This window comes from Erythrolamprus reginae, chromosome 4, assembly GCF_031021105.1.
Source record: "Erythrolamprus reginae isolate rEryReg1 chromosome 4, rEryReg1.hap1, whole genome shotgun sequence".
Lineage (NCBI taxonomy): Eukaryota > Metazoa > Chordata > Lepidosauria > Squamata > Dipsadidae > Erythrolamprus > Erythrolamprus reginae.
Window position 1 is genome coordinate 2,119,220 of NC_091953.1, and position 16,627 is coordinate 2,135,846.

A 16,627-nucleotide genomic window follows, 5' to 3' on the forward strand; every position below is an offset into this window, starting at 1 on the left:
AACATACACACAACATACCATACACAAATTATATAGCCCTGTGGAAGATGTCTCAATTCCCCCATGCCTGGCGGCAGAGGTGGGTCTTAAGAAGTTTACGAAAGGCAAGGAGGGTGGGGGCAATCCTAATCTCCAGAGGAAGATGGTTCCAGAGGGTCGGAGCCAGGGCCACCATCAGGAATTTTGGGGCCCCATACAGCCTAAGTGTCTGCCCCCCCCCCCCCCCGCCATTTTAAAACTATTTTAAGTCGCCAAGCCACTCCATCCCCCAGGGATCATTTCCCGCTTCACGCCAAGCGAGGCGGTCCCATAGGCCAGTGTTTCCCAACCTTGGCAACTTGAAGATATCTGGACTTTAACTCCCAGAATTCCCCAGCCAGCGAGGAGCTGGAAAGGACGAGGGGAGAGAAAAAACAGGGTACCAGCAGTCGGGCGAGTGTCTTGAGGGGGCACTCCCATCTGGAAGGAAGGGAAGAAAGGCGAGGGCGAGCTATGAAGGAAGGAGGGAGGGTGAAAGGAAGGAAGGAATGGTAAAAGGGGCGATCAAGAGAGGAATGGGTGAATGAATGGACGGAGGGTGGGAAGGAAGGAAGGAAAGAGGGAAGGGACAGGAACAGAGGAAGGGTGCAAAGGAAGCAAGGAAAGGTGTGAAAGGGGAGAGGAAGAGAGGAAGGAGTGAAAGAAGGGAGTGAGGGAGGAAAGAAGGGAGAAAGGAGAAGGAAAGCAAGAAATGGAGGGAGGGAAGGAAAGAAAGAAAGAAAGAAAGAAAGAAAGAAAGAAAGAAAGAAAGAAAGGGGGAAGGGACAGGAACAGAGGAAGGAAGGAAAGAAACTTATGAAAGAGGAGAGTAAGAGAAGAAGGACTGAAGGAAGGGAGGGAGGGAAGAAGGTAGGAAGGAGAAAGAAAAGAAGAAATAGAGGAAGGGAAGGTAAAAGAGAGAAAGAAAAAGAGCAAGAAAGAGAAAGAAAGAAAAAGAAAGAGAATGAAAGAGAAATAAAAAGAGAGGGGGAATGAAAGAAATGGAGGGAGGGAAGGAAAGAAAGAAAGAAAGAAAGAAAGAAAGAAAGAAAGAAAGAAAGGGGGAAGGGACAGGAACAGAGGAAGGAAGGAAGGAAACTTATGAAAGAAGAGAGTAAGAGAAGAAGGACTGAAGGAAGGGAGGGAGGGAGGGAAGAAGGTAGGAAGGAGAAAGAAAAGAAGAAATAGAGGAAGGGAAGGTAAAAGAGAGAAAGAAAAAGAGAAAGAAAGAGAAAGAAAGAAAAAGAAAGAGAATGAAAGAGAAATAAAAAGAGAGGGGGAATGAAAGAAATGGAAGGAGGGAAGGAAGGAGAGAAAGAAAGAGGGAGAAAGAAAGCAAGAGAAAGAAAAAAGAATGAAAGAGAAAGAGAGAAAGAGAGAAAGAAAGAAAAAGAAACGAAAGAAAGAAAGAGGAAAGAAAGAGAATGAAAGAGAAATAAAAAGAGAGGGGGAATGAAAGAAATGGAAAGAGGGAAGGAAGGAGAGAAAGAAAGGGAGAAAGAAAGCAAGAGAAAGAAAAAAGAATGAAAGAGCAAGAGAGAAAGAGAGAAAGAAAGAAAAAGCAACGCAAGAAATTGTGATTTTTACAATTCCCTCCCCCGCTCCCCACAAACCACCTACCCCTCTACCGCAAGGCGCCGGGTTCCCCTTTCTCCCTCGCCCGCATCCTTGCCGCGGTGACTCACCAGGAGAAGGCTGGAGACCCACGCGGCTCCTCTGGGGGCCTTGCGGAAGGCGGCGGCGGAAGCCCCCATGGCCGGCGCTGGGTGTGAGGGAGGATGCTTTCTGCGCGGGCGGAGGCCCACCCTCGCCGGAAGAGCTGCCCATCTAGCAGTCCCGCTGCCCCATTGCCCGGCAGGGGATGATGGGCAAGGGACGCCTCGGGGAAGGAGGGCAGGGCGGGAAGGAGGGGGCTGGCGGGGGTTTAGGGAAGGGGAGCCGAGGCCAGCCTTGCAGCTCCTCGGCGGGAGGAGTCGAAAGCCACCGGGAGAAGACTGGGCTCAGCAGGAGAAGCGCTGGGCCGCCCCCCCCCCCCCATTATTCAGGCTCTCTTCGGGGTTGGGGAGGTTTTGGCGGGCGCCGGGGCCCGGGGCCCCCCAATTTTCCAATTTGCCCGGGCCCGGGACAGCAGTCCCAGTAATACCCGTCTATCGGCGGCCCTGGTCGGAGCCGCCACAGAGAAGGCTCTTTCTTCTCACTTTGAATGGTCACTAAATGAATTTATTGCAAGTCAAGGCCCGCTTGTATTTTGCAAAACCCCCACATCATTCTCATCCTTCCGGCCCCAGATTCAAAAAACGCCAAAGTTTCTTCTCTCTTTTTTTAAAAAAACAATTTACATTAAATTATTAGATTATTTCTAATACATCTAATGTCTTAGATTAATACATTAGATATTTTACATTTAAAAAGAGCAAGAAAATGCAATACAAAGAGAAAAAAAGAACCAGAAAGAGAAAAAAGGAAACACACACATAGAAATAACAACAAAAAACGACAACAACAGAGAAAAAAAATTAAACAATGCACTAACAATTATACAGTGTAACCTCCAGGCTTCTCTTACAGCAATTTGTATCAATGATTTACATTAATACAGTTTGTATAACTTACATACAGTATTTCTCTACTGTTCTTTTTTCCCCCAATAGTATCTTTTCCCTACAACTCAATCACAACCGATATAGTCTCATATTAATGTACAAAATGCCATTTCTATGAATAAATTGAGTATATATTTTATAAATACTTTATAAATATTTTATAAATAAGTTCTATTTTATTTATTATTGTTATTTTTTTCTCCTTTCCAACCAATTTCTTCTCATCTCCCTATACTCTTCTTTCTTTCTTTCTTTCTTTCTTTCTTTCTTTCTTTCTTTTTCTCTCTCTCTCTCTCTTTCTTTCTTTCTCTCTTTCTTTCTTTCTTTCTTTCTCTCTCTCTCTTTCTTTCTCTCTCTCTTTCTTTCTTTCTCTCTCTCTTTCTTTCTTTCTCTCTCTCTCTCTTTCTCTCTCTCTCTTTCTTTCTCTCTCTCTCTTTCTTTCTTTCTCTCTCTCTCTTTGTTTCTTTCTCTCTCTCTCTCTCTTTGTTTCTTTCTTTCTCTCTCTCTTTCTTTCTCTCTCTTTCTTTCTCTCTCTCTCTTTCTTTCTCTCTCTCTCTTTCTTTCTTTCTCTTTTCAAAGAACGGAAGGATTCAAGTGCGGATCCGACGGGACCAAGGCTGTGTTCAGGTGAGTCTCGGGCCGACTCAGGAACAATCGCGCACTGTCTTTGATGTATGTTGTGTTTTTAGCCAGGGAGTCTCTTCCTTTCAAGCCTCTTTTAACCCTGCCACAATTTTCATCCCTTCGGGCATCATTTTCACAGTGTTGGGCAGTCTTGCATTTAAGGGTGTGAATGTTTGCTCTGTAATTGGGACACCACACAGAGGAGGAATATTGACACAAACGCTTTAAATAAATACCGTATTTTTCGGACTATAAGACACCCTGCTATAGAAATGGATAAATTAACCACGGAAATAAAAGATACAGATGAGTCGGAATTCTATCAAAGCTGGAATAAATTTCACTCTTGGTTAGAAAGTTGGGGAAAACCAAAAAATAAAATAAAGACAACCAATTAAATAGTCATCTAATTTTAAATAACAGGGAAAGAAAGGAAGGACCGGTTGAATATAGGAATATAAGAACTATGTAACATTAAAATGAATATAGTATTAGAAATATTAAATGGTGGTACTATAGAAATATCACTATAGAAAATAAGAAACAGGACTGCCACACATTGTTCAACTGTATGTCTGCTGTACTTTTGTTACCAAAAAAGCAATAGGAGTAGGATCGCTTTAGTAAAATCTCTTGTTTCTCTGCTTCTTCTATCTTTTCCGATTTCTCGACATCGCTTTTAATTCGGGATTCCTGAAACCGGCAGCCCTGATAAGAAGTACGTCTTAGTTGGGTCTTCGAACGGCGCTCTCTTCCTCTGGAATTCAACCACGGAGAAATTGGAAAAGCAACTGGAGGGAGTCCACCGGTGAGAAATTACCACACACACACCCTCGGCAGGGTCCATTTGAAACAAAGCCACCAAGGGGGCGAGTTCAAATCTTGCTCCCGGCAGGTCGAGAAACAAAAAAAAAAAGACCCCAAATAGAAACCTTCCATCCTTCCTTCTTTCCTGCAGGTTGTATTACACTGGGGAACCGCAATTGGGTTTCCTTAAATCTGTGACTTGTTTTCAACTAACGTTTGGCTTCTGGATCCCAAAACAACCACGGTTTTTGTCTATCACGTCAACTTTTTAAGCTACAGGATTCCCTCAAAAGTCATACAAATTGTGCGTAAAGAGGAAAGAAAAGAATAGAGTAGAGTAGAGTAGAATAGAATAGAATAGAATAGAATAGAAAATAGAAAAACTAGGCATATAAGTTTATTTAAGCATAAAATGTATCAGGAAAGACTTCATGAACTCCATCTGTATAGTCTGGAGGACAGAAGGAAAAGGGGGGACATGATCGAAACATTTAAATATGTTAAAGAGTTCAATAAGGTCCAGGAGGGAAGTGTTTTTAATAGGAAAGTGAACACAAAAACAAGAGGACACAATCTGAAGTTAGTTGGAGTAAAGATCAAAAGAAACGTGAGAAAATATTATTTCACTGAAAGAGTAGTAGATCCTTGGAAGAAAATTCCAGCAGACGTGGTTGATAAATCCACAGTAACTGAATTTAAACCTGCCTGGGATAAACACAGATCCATCCTAAGATAAAATACAGAAAATAGTATAAGGGCAGACTAGATGGACCAGGAGGTCTTTTTCTGCCATCAGACTTCTATGTTTCTATGTTTCTATAACTTATCCAAAACAGCTACACTGGAAACAGATTCAACCATAGCAAGTCCAATTAATAAATACATTAATAAATAGAATAGAATAGAATAGAATAGAATAGAAAATAGAAAAACTAGCCATATGTCCAATAAATAAATTAATAAATAGAATAGAATAGAAAATAGAAAAACTAGGCATATAAGTCCAATAAATAAATAGAATAGAATAGAATAGAATAGAATTATTTATTGGCCCAGTGTGATTGGACACACAAGGGATTTGTCTTTGGTGCAGAGGCTCTCAGTGTACATAAAAGAAAAGAGACATTTGTCAAGGATCAGGAGGTCCAACACTTAATGATTGTCATAGGGGTCAAATAAACAATGAAGGAACAATCCATATTAATGAAAATCTTAAGGATACAAGCAACAAATTACAGTCATAAGTGGGAGGAGATGGGTGATAGAAATAATGAGAAAAGAACTAATAGTAATAGTAGTGCAGACTTAGTAAATAGTTGGACAGTGTTGAGGGAATTTCAATACTGCTCAAAAAATTAAAGGGAACCCTCAAAGAGCCCATCCGAGATCTGAATGAATGAAATGTTCTCCTTGAATACTTCGTTCTGTACAATTTATTATTTAGATTTGTATGCCCCCCTCTCCGCAGACTCGGGGCGGCATGCAAATGTTGAATGTGCACCACAGCAGGTGAAATTGATTGTCAACCAGTGTCGCTTCCTAAGTGGACAGTTTGATTTCACAGAAGTTTGATTTCCTTGGAGTTATATCATGTTGTTAAGTGTTCCCTTTATTTTTTTTGAACGGTGTGTACAAGACGTAGAGAAAAAAACCTTGGCGTGGCAGAAGAAAACTAACTACAGTTTTGAAACCAGCATGCCTAATTAACAATTTTAAAAGCTCAAAAATAAGACACGATAGGAATTGTGTTACAAATCAGCCACTCCGAGTCCTCGGAGAGGGCTGGCATAAAAGTCCAATTAATAAATAAATAGTAAATTGTTCCCCAGTGTTATTGAGTGTGATGTGTGGGTCCTTCAAAAGCACTCTCTCTCTCTCTCCCTCTCTCTTTCTCTCTTTCTCCAGGTCTTCTGTCAACGCAGTGGCATGGAGTCCCTCTGGAGTCCACATAGCCAGCGCAGGGCAATGCCGGAAAGTTGTGTTGTGGAAGTAGTGAAGGAAAAGACACGGATACTACACCTCTGTCTCTTTGCTGGACTTTTGTGGCTTTTGAGGTGGACCGTTGGATGTCGGAACGAGGACAAACTGGTGGAGCTGAGAAGCCGGTCATCCTTCAGACCTGGATTCGAGTCTTTGTTCTTCCTTGCCATGGGGGAAGGAGGCAGACAGGGAGCCAGAACATCGAGGCAAGTCATCCGACTCTCACTAGGCCAAAGCTGTGAAACTGGGTTTAATAGCAGCGGCTGCGAGAGGGATCTTGGAGTTGTAGTGGACAACCAGCTAAACAGGAGCCAGCTGCAGGCAAAAAAGCCAACACAATCCTAAATTGCATCCACGGAGGGATACAATCTAGATCAAGGGGGGTCCTAACACCACTCTACGGGTTTGCCTAGTGCACCAATTGCAACCCTGCCTGGATCGATTATGAGGGATAAGCAAATAATGGAAGATTTTAATTGAACATAAATGTTTGTATTATTATTAGAATTATATAAGTTTGTTAAATGTCATAAATGTGACTAATAATATTCTGTTTGTATCCAAAGTTATGGCACTTAGGATGGATTGATTGGCATAAAAATGACACATTGAAATATTTTAATAACTTGTTTTTTCATTATTGTTATTATTGTAAGCTGCCCAGAGTCGAATTGGAGTTGGGTGGCATATAAATTTCAGAAATAAATAAACAAATAACTAAATAATGAAAAATGATAATTTAATAAATATATATATATATATATATAATTAGAATTCTGTAAGCTTCTTAAATGAAATATGATCAATATTTTTTTATTTGTATTAAAATGTGTGACACTCAGGTGTCAAAATATGAATGACGATGTACTGAGTTTCTTTTTTTATAAACCTTATTGAAAATACCAAACAGAAGTAACTGGTTTTTTCCCCTCAATTTCTTCTTTTATAATTTCTTTTAACTAAATAACTACCCTATTCCAATGCATCCCTGCCTCCGAACAAGTCCACCATAAATGGTAAAATGTTCTGTTTTACATTTCCAACATATGGGTGATGTAATTTGGAAACTTCTTCAATATTTTCAAGGGAGGCAGATGCCAACGATAAAACATTTTGCACTGGTTTGCCCTGAAGGCGGTAGATCTTGTAATTTGCTAATTAAATTAAGGACCAGGCGAGACATGATAGCAGTGGTCCAATATCTCACGGGTTGCCACAAAGAAGCATAAAAACATAGAAGATTGATGGCAGAAAAAGACCTCCTGGTCCATCTAGTCTGCCCTTATACTATTTCCTGTATTTTATCTTAGGATGGATCTATGTTTATCCCAGGCATGTTTCAATTCAGTGACTGTGGATTGACCAACTACGTCTGCTGGGAGTTTGTTCCAGGCATCTACTACTCTTTCGGTCAAATAATATTTTCTCCCGTTGCTTCTGATCTTTCCCCCAACTGACCTCAGATTGTGCCCCCTTGTTCTTGGGTTCACTGTCCTATTAAAAGAAGAGGGAGTCGGGCTATTCTCCAAAGCACCTGAGAGCTGTAGAACAAGAAGCAATGGGTGGAAACGAAACAAGGAGAGAAGTAACTTAGAACTAAGGAGGGATTCCCTGACAGTTAGAACAATTTGATCAGTGGAACAGCCTGCCACTAGAAGTTGTAAATGCTCCGACACTGGAGGCTTTTAAGAAGATGTTGGATAACCATCTGTCTGAAGTAGTGTAGGGTTTCCTGCCTAATCAGGGGGTTGGACTAGAAGACCTCCAAGGTCCCTTCCAACTCTGTTATTCTATTCTATTCTACTCTATTTTCTATTCCATTCTACTCTACTTTATTCTATTCTATTCTATTTTACTCTTCTACTCTATTCTAATATTCTATTCTACTCTAGTCTAGTCTAATATTCTATTCTACTCTAGTCTACTACTATTCTACTCTACTCTAGTCTACTATTATTATTATTTATGTCCATAGTTTTTCCCATTTATCCAGATCGATCGGTTGTGCAAAGTGTTTTGCCCGACTAATCATAGGATCTTTCACCATCTCCTCTTCTGTTTTATATCTGATTAAAAATTTATAAATATTACTAATTAATTTTTCCTCCACGCCCATGAGTATCCTGTGGAGGTCACCCCTTCGCATTTGAAAGCACTTAAAGTGTTTCCCGGACATGTCTTCACACCCAACAGCCCCCCCCCCTGCAAAGGATGTGAGGCTGATGGCTGTTTTTCCCCATGGTGGGGGGTGGGGGCTGTTAGCAGCTGGCAGAGGGTCCTGGACTTTTGGCTCGGCTTTCATCTCGGACCTCGGGTGCCCTGCTGCTAAAATGTGGGTGTCCCCACCCTCCCTTGGCTTTCCTTGAGGCGGAAAACATTTGCAAATGGAGCGATCCCTTTAAAGGGCAAAGCTGACCCAGCATAACCCTGAGCCCCACCCTGAGAGAAAGACAGCTCTAAATAGTGAGGGTTTTGGTTGATTATATAAAATACAAAGAAGAGAAGGGGGGGAAATAGGAAATTAAAGGAAGGGAAGGGGTGTGAGGTACAACAAGAAGGAAGGAAGGAAAATAAAAGGAAAGGAAAGGAAGGAAGGAAGGAAAAAGAAGGGGAAAAGAAGGAAGGAAAGAGAAAGAGAAAGAAGGAAGAAAAGGGAAGGAGGGAAAGAAGAAAGAAAAAGTGAAAGAAAGAAAGAAAGGGAAGAAAGAAAAGAGAAAGAAATAATAAAGAAAGGAAAAGAAATGAAAAGTGAAAAAGAAAGGGAAGGAAGGAAAAGGGGAAGGAAAGAGGAAAGAAAACAGAAAGAAAAGAAAGAAGAAAGAAAGAAAAAGAAAGAAAGAAGGAAAGAAAGGGAAGAATGACCATGGTTGTTTTCTTGCAGACATTTCATAACCCAACTAGGTGATGTTGTCAGTGCTAGAAGGGAGAGGAGGGTTGTGGAGAGGAAGAGGAGGAAGAAGGAAGGAGAAAGAAGGGAAAAAGAAAGAAGTAAAGGAAGGGAAAGAAGGAAGGAAAGAAAGAAGAAAAAGAAAGAAATGCAAAGAAAGAAAGAAAGAAAGAAAGAGAGAAAGAAAGAATGAAAAAGAAAGAAAGAAAGAAATGTTCTTGCAGACATTTCCTGACCCATCTAGATGACATCATCAATGCTAGAAGGGAGAAGGGGTTGTGGAGAGGAAGAGGAGGAGGAAAGAAGGAAGGAAGGAAGGAAAGAAAGAAAGAGACAGAGAAAGAGAAATCTGGATTGTTTCCTTTGCAGACCTTTCATGGCCCAACTAGGTAACATCATCAGTGCTAGAAGGAAGTGGGCTTTACTCTTTCTTTAACCAAGCCCTCTGGGGGAATTCTGGACGTTGAAGCCCACCCCTCTTTTAAGTTGGCACCCTTGCCATAACACTTTTCCAAATGGCCCCCTTTCCTGCTTCGGACCAACCCCTGAAGCCCACCTCCCACCCTTCCCTCCTCCCTGTAGAGGTGCAAGAGCTTTGCAGGGAACCAGCTGAGCCCTTCTGCAAAAAGCCTTGCAGGATCAGGTCCCCGGACTGCAAAGCCCCCCCCCCCTCCCTCCAAGGGTTGGTTTCTCCCAATCAGCCGAAGGGCCTTTAAAAAGACCAAGTGGAGCAACTTTCTTTCCTTTTGCCTTGGAGTTTGTTTGGGACTTCGGAGCAGGTGAGTGCAAGGGGGGGGTTGCTTTGGGTCATAGGTCCTTGACACCCCCTCCCCAAAAAGGTTGGGGTTTCCCACTCAGCAGTGAAGGCTACTTTGAGGTTACATGAAAAATACATTAGTAGGACCCACCTACCCACCCACCCTTTAGTTCAGGGGTCTCCACCCTTGGCCACTTGAAGAGTTGTGGACTTCAACTCCCAGAATTCCCCAACTAGCCATGAATGATAGAGTTGGAAGAGACCAGAAGGGTCATCTAAGTCAGGGGTCTCCAACCTTGGCCACTTTAAGACTTGTGGACTTCAAGAATTCCCCAACTAGCCAGGAATGATAGAGTTGGGAGAGGCCAGAAGGGTCATCTAAGTCAGGGGTCTCCAGCCTTGCCTCCTTTGAGACTCATGGACTTCAACTCCCAGAATTCCTCAGCCAGTATTGCTTTTCCACCTGTTTTGGTTTAATGTTGGTTTATTGCCTTTGGAACAATTATCTTTTTAAGTTGCAACTCAGCAGAGCCTTTTGCAACTGTTAAGGTGGAGAGAGCCTTTCCTTTTTTGCTATTTTTTTTATTATTCCTAGGTTTTGTTGGGTGGGTGTTCCTTGTTGTTTGGAATATACATGTCCCTCCGGCTGGAGCCCGTCATAAGTTGGCTTTCTGTGAGTTTCTCTTTTGGTTTAAGATTGTATTAAAGTTTATTATAATATGGAACACAAGGAAAAATAAGGGGAAAGGGGATAAAGAGGGGGGGGGACACTAAATACAGTGTTAATACAGTGTTTTAATAGGAAAGGGAACCCAAGAACAAGGGGACACAATCTGAGGTTAGTTGTGGGGAAGGTTCAGAAGCAACATGAGAAAATATTATATGACTGAAAGAGGAGTAGATGCTTGGAACAAACTTCCAGCAGGTGTGGTTGGTAAATCCACAGTCACTGAATGTAAACATGCCTGGGATCAACATCCATCCATCCTAAGATAAAATATAGGAAATAGTATAAGGGCAGACTAGATGGACCAGGAGGTCTTTTCCTGCTGTCAATCTTCTAGGGTTCTATGTTAGTGTGTTAAATGCTGTATTTGCAAGGTTGACTTTTTGCCTGACGTTTCCAGATGAGCAGAGTTGGGAAGGGACCTTGTAGGTCATCTAGTCTAACCCCCATCTAAACACCCCCTAAACACTATATTTGACATGACCCACGACAGATTTAATTACTACAAACCATGTTGGTAACCATCAATTATTCATTCTGGGGGAAAGTGAGAAAATATACATTCTATTTAAGAAAAAGATTTTTACTACTTTTGAGCCTAAATAAATAAACTTACTAGGTATTTCTCAAAGGAAGAAGGATTAAACAACAGACTTTTCTTTGCTGGAAGCGCAACCAAATTTACTCCCCCCCCCCTTTGTGAGAAATATATACTGCTCAAAAAAATTAAGGGAACCCTCAAAGAACCCATCCTGGATCTGAAGGAATGAAATATTCTCATTGACTCTTTTATTTATTTATTTATTTGTTTGTTTGTTTGTTTGTTTGTTTGTTTACTTATTTATTTACTTATTTACTTACTTACTTACTTACTTATTTATTTACTTTGTTTATTTGTTTGTTTGTTTGTTTGTTTATTTAGTTAGTTAGTTAGTTAGTTAGTTAGTTAGTTAGTTAGTTAGTTAGTTAGTTAGTTAGTCCAATACACAGTGAGGGTTTTAGTGGGTATATATCTATATACACATAGTAAAATACATGATGAAGGTTATAGAGGAGATACTCATAGTGAAATATATCTAAGAAAGAATAGAAAAGAAGATATAGGAATAGAACATATCAATGAAAGAATAGAAGAAGAGATATAGGAATAGAAGAAAGGTATAGGAGATATAGGAGAGCAATAGGACAGGGGACGGAAGGCACTTTAGTGCACTTGTACTCGCCCCTTACTGACCTCTTAGGAATCTGGAGAGGTTAACCGTGGATAATCTAAGGGTAAAGTGTTGGGGGTTTGGGGATGACACTATGGAGTCCGGTAATGAGTTCCACGCTTCGACAACTCGGTTACTGAAGTCATATTTTTTACAGTAAAGTTTGGAGCGGTTAATATTAAGTTTAAATCTGTTGTGTGCTCTTGTGTTGTTGTAGTTGAAGCTGAAGTAGTCGCCGACAGGCAGGACGTTGCAGCATATGATCTTGTGGGTAATGTTTAGATCTTGTTTAAGGAGTCTTAGTTCTAAGCTTTCTAGGCCCAGGATTGTAAGTCTAGTCTCATAGGGTGTTCTGTTTCGAGTGGAGGAGTGAAGGGCTCTTCTGGTGAAGTATCTTTGGACATTTTCAAGGGTGTTAATGTCTGAGATGCGATATGGGTTCCAAACAGATGAGCTGTATTCAAGGATGGGTCTGGCAAAAGTTTTGTAAGCTTTGGTAAGTAGTGTGAGTTTGCCAGAGCAGAAGCTACTTAGGATTAGGTTTACAACTCTTGAAGCCTTCTTGGCTATATTGTACAAAGTTGAATGTGCACAACAGCAAGTGAAATTGATGGTCAATCAGTGTTGCTTCCCATGTGGACAGTTTGATTTGACAGGAGTTTGATTTACTTGGAGTTATATTGTATTGTTTAAGGGCTCCCTTTATTTATTTATTTTTGAGCAGTATAAGAATAAGGAATGTTACTTTTAAATATTAGATTTGTTGTACATTGTTTTATTATTGCTGTGAGCCACCCCGAGTCTACGGAGAGGGGCGGCATACAAATCTAATAAATAATAATAATAATTATAATAAATAAATGTTGGACCACCCTCATTGTCTGTTATTATAGCAAAGTCGGTATTTTTTCCACACACACAGGACCGTTGAAGCCACCCTAGGGTCATGGGATCAAAATGGCAACTGGCCCATATTTATTTTTGTTATTTATTCATTAAATAATAATAATAATAATAATAATAATAATAATAATAATAATAATTTATTGGATTTGTATGCCACTCCTCTCCGTAGACTTGGGTGGCTAACAACAATGATAAACAACATGAACAATCCAATAATAAAAAACAACTAAAACCCCTTACTATAAAACCAAACATACACACAAACATACCATGCATAACTTGTAATGGCCTAGGGGGAAGGAATATCTCAACTCCCCCATGCCTGGTGGTGTAAGTGAGTCTTGAGTAGTTTACAAAAGACAGGGAGGGTGGGGGCAATTCTAATCTCCCAGGGGAGTTGGTTCCAGAGGGCCAGGGCCGCCACAGAGAAGGCTCTTCCCCAGGGGCCCGCAAAACGACATTGTTTAGTCGACGGGACCTGGAGAAGGCCAACTCTGTGGGACCTTATCGGTTGCTGGGATTTGTGCGGTAGCAGGCGGTTCCGGAGGTAATCTGGTCCAATGCCATGTAGGGCTTTAAAGGTCATGACCAACACTTTGAATTGTGACCGGAAACTGATCGGCAGCCAAAGCAAGCCATGGAGTGTTGAAGAAATGTGGGCGAATCTTGGAAGCCCCATGATTGCTCTCGCAGCTGCATTCTGCACGATCTGAAGTTTCCGAACACTCTTCAAAGGTAGCCCCATGTAGAGAGCATTGCAGTAATCGAACCTCGAGGTGATGAGGGCATGAGTGACCGCGAGCAATGACTCCCTGTCCAAATAGGGCCGCAACTGGTGCACCAGGCGAACCTGGGCAAACGCCCTCCTTGCCACAGACGAAAGATGATGTTCCAATGTCAGCTGTGGATCGAGGAGGACGCCCAAGTTGCGGACCCTCTCTGAGGGGGTCAGTAGTTCCCCCCCCCAGGGTAATGGACGGACAGATGGGATTGTCCTTGGGAGGCAAAACCCACAGCCACTCCGTCTTGTCTGGGTTGAGTTTGAGCTTGTTGACACCCATCCAGACCCCAACAGCCTCCAGGCACCGGCACATCACTTCCACTGCTTCGTTGACTGGACATGGGGTGGAGATGTATAACTGAGTATTGGTAATTGGATCATGCCAGGGGTCATGGCGACCTTCTGATCAGCAAAGTCAATGAAAAAGCCAGATTGGCTTAGTGACGACGTTACTTAACAACAGTGATTCACTTAACAGTGGGGAAAAGGGAGAGAGAGAGAGAGAGAGTGAGACAGAAAGAGACAGACAGACAGAGAAAAAGGGGGGGAGAGAAAGACAGAGAGAGGAAGTGAGAGAGAGACAGAGAAAGAGGAGAAAGAGGAAGAGATGTAGAGACAATGAGGTAGAGAGATAGAAAGAGAGACAGACAGAGAAAAAGGAGAAGAGAAAGAGACAAAGGTACAGAGAGAGGAAGAGAGAGACAGAAAGAGAGAAAAACAGACAGAAAAAAGTGGTAGAGAGAGAAAGAGACAGAGAGAGGAAGAGAGAGAGGAACAGAGAAAAAGGGGGAGAGAAAGAGACAGAGAGAGAGGGAGAAGGAGAGACAGAAAGAGGAGCGAGAGGAAGAGAGAGAAAGAGAGATAGACAAAGTGGTAGCGAGAAAGAGAGACAGGAAGAGAGAGAAATAGAAAGAGACAGAGACAGAGAGAAAGAGAGAGACAGAAAGAGAGGCAGACAGACAGAGAAATGGAGGGAGAAAAGAGGCAGAGAAAGAGAGAGAAAGAGAGATGGGGAGAGAAAGGGAGACGGAGGGAGGGAGCCTCTAGTTGGAGATGCTCCACCACCAGAGGTATTTACGATGAGACTGGACAGCCATTTGTCTGGAATGATATCAGGTTTCCTACTTGAGTGGGGGGGGTTGGACTAAATTACCTCCCAGGGTCCCTTCCAGCTGTGTTAATACCTCTGATGTCTACCCTTCCGTAGGAAGAAGCTTCCGAGAATTTCCTAAGCGTGCACCAGCTCAAGAAGACCATGTGGCAGCAGGGTTATTTAGACAGCTTGACCCCGCTGCTGGGGGCCTTGGATGAGGCTGGCCTTTCCACCCAAGTCCTCGGCGTGTCCTTGGCCCCGAACGACACGCAGAAATGGGACCACTCCTTCTCCGCCAGCATGCTGGGCAGTGTTTCCACCATGTTGGGGATCTTAGAAGACACCGGCTTCTATTTTATCCTCGGTCAATTCTGCACCCTTTTGCGGGGCCTGGAAGGGGTCAGCCTCCGCATTCCGGACGAGTGGAAGAAGCAGTGTTCGGAAGGAGGCGTTTTGAAGGCCCTGGTTCCTTCTTTGAGGATCCTGGTCCAGATGGCTCCGTGGAAGGTCTCCCACAGCTTCCGGAATCTCCAAATTTTCCTGCAGCAGGTGGAAGGAGACTGGAACGGTCGAAACTGCGTGAGCTACCTGACCGTCACCCAAGAAGAATTGGAGGCCCTGCAGCCGATGCGGACCCTGAATTGGTTGGAGATGCTTTACAAATTCCTGAGAACCCACCGTCCGTACCTAACCAGGTTAGCTAATATTGCTTCTCATCCCGAAGCTCGTGAGAAGATGGCTTACCTGAATTTCTGGCCGATGTTGCTCATAGCCGAGAAGGTTATGGAATCCGGGATGGAGTATTACCACGATTGCCTGACCGATTTGCAAGTGGTTCTCCAAGATCTCAGCGAGGTGGAAGCCATCGTCCCGTCTGCTGATGAGTTGGATCTGTACTAGATAGAACAACCACTGTCGTAAAAGGGCTGGCCCCTCCTCGCTTAACAACCGAGCTCCCCCAAAAAATTGATATTCCAAATCCTGGGCTCGAATGACTTACTCTTTTAAAAAAAAACCTGAATCCCCCCCAAGCCTTTCTCGAATTTTTGTTTTTTATCCTGCCGTTTGTGTCCACTGCAGCTAGCGACGACACAGATGTAGTCTTCCGTCGTGGCATGCCAAGAGGACAAGGCTGGGTCCTTGGGGGATTTGCCACCTCCCTCCAGGGTGATTCTGACCCACTTTTGACCGCTCCGGGTCGCCTAGCAGTGCGGATATTGAAGTTCCCCAGCGGAGCGCAGGAAACTCCATAGCCCCGCGGCATTGACCATGTCCCTTCTCCCAAAGTAATTGAAATGTGATTGATTGACTGGTACCAAACCGCCCCCCCCCCGGTAAGCAAGCGACAAGTGGAAGTGACCGGCAGTATTTCTATAGTTGTGAGTCTTTTTCTGCGCCCTGTTTTTAACCTGGAGTTAAAAAGCCTCTTCTGGCCAATTGCTCCCCTTGAGTATTTTTCAATAAAAAAATGGGAGCTCCTACAAGTTTGTCCGGTGTGTGATTTTAAGGCTAAAATAATTGGGGGGGGCAAATATTTGGGGGTGTAAGCAGGGGTCGGCATGGGCCAGTGGGGGCGTTGAAAATTGTGGAATCCTTGAAAGTGGGGTGAGGACCATGGAGTTTTCCGCTCTCCATTTTTCTCTCTGTTTTTTGGTGTGTGAAAGTTTTATTTTTTTCTCCACAATTTCCATAGATATATATAGATATGTAACATACTGTAATTGGAGAAGAAGAAAGGAGGAGGAGGAAGAGGAGAAGGAGGAAGAGGGGAAAGAGGAAAAGGAGGAGGAGGAGGAAGAGGAGGAGGAGGAGGAAGAGGAGGAGGAGGAAGAGGAGAAGGAGGAAGAGGAGGAAGTGGGGAAAGATGAAAAGGAGGAGGAGAAAGAGAAAGAGGTGGAGAAAAAAGAGGAGGAGGAGGAAAAGGAGGAGGAGGAAAAGGAGGAGGAGGAAGAGAAGAAGAAAGAGGAAAAGGAGGTGGAGGAAAGGGAGGAGGAGGAAGAGGAGAAGGAAGAAGGGAAGGAGGAAAAAAGAGGAAGAGGAGGAAAAGGAGAAGGAAAAGGAGAAGGGGGAGGAGAAAGAGAAAAAGGAGGTGGAGAAAAGGGAGGAAGAGGAGGAGGAAGAGGAGGAAGGGAAAGAAGAAAAGGAGGAGGAGAAAGAGAAAGAGGTGGAGAAAAAAGAGGAGGAGGAGGAGGAAAAGGAGGAGGTGAAAGATGAAATTTTACAGCTTTAAAAA

The 16,627-nt window shown here is 42.9% G+C and overlaps 2 protein-coding genes across 3 annotated transcripts in view; both read left to right on the top strand.

Moving 5' to 3' along the window:
• ATG16L2 (autophagy related 16 like 2) overlaps positions 1–6,934 on the top strand; it is a 41,050-nt gene extending 34,116 nt beyond the window's left edge. Inside the window, exons 16-18 of the mRNA XM_070749421.1 lie at positions 3,201–3,248; positions 3,952–4,053; positions 5,958–6,934. Of these exons, the coding sequence (XP_070605522.1) occupies positions 3,201–3,248; positions 3,952–4,053; positions 5,958–6,045 (238 nt within the window). The 3' untranslated portion in view covers positions 6,046–6,934. The remainder of the gene's footprint in view (positions 1–3,200; positions 3,249–3,951; positions 4,054–5,957) is intronic.
• A 2,676-nt stretch (positions 6,935–9,610) lies between these two features.
• Positions 9,611–15,878, top strand: LOC139166188 (uncharacterized). 2 transcript variants are annotated; one of them, XM_070749423.1, is made up of 2 exons: positions 9,611–9,698; positions 14,509–15,878. In XM_070749423.1, exon 2 carries the CDS (start codon positions 14,557–14,559, stop codon positions 15,292–15,294), a length of 738 nt encoding a protein of 245 aa, XP_070605524.1. In that variant the 5' UTR covers positions 9,611–9,698; positions 14,509–14,556; the 3' UTR covers positions 15,295–15,878. The 2 variants fall into 2 exon arrangements, with proteins under 2 accessions (XP_070605524.1, XP_070605523.1); XM_070749422.1 differs by lacking the exon at positions 9,611–9,698 and adding an exon at positions 10,172–10,349.
• Positions 15,879–16,627: the final 749 nt, after the last annotated feature.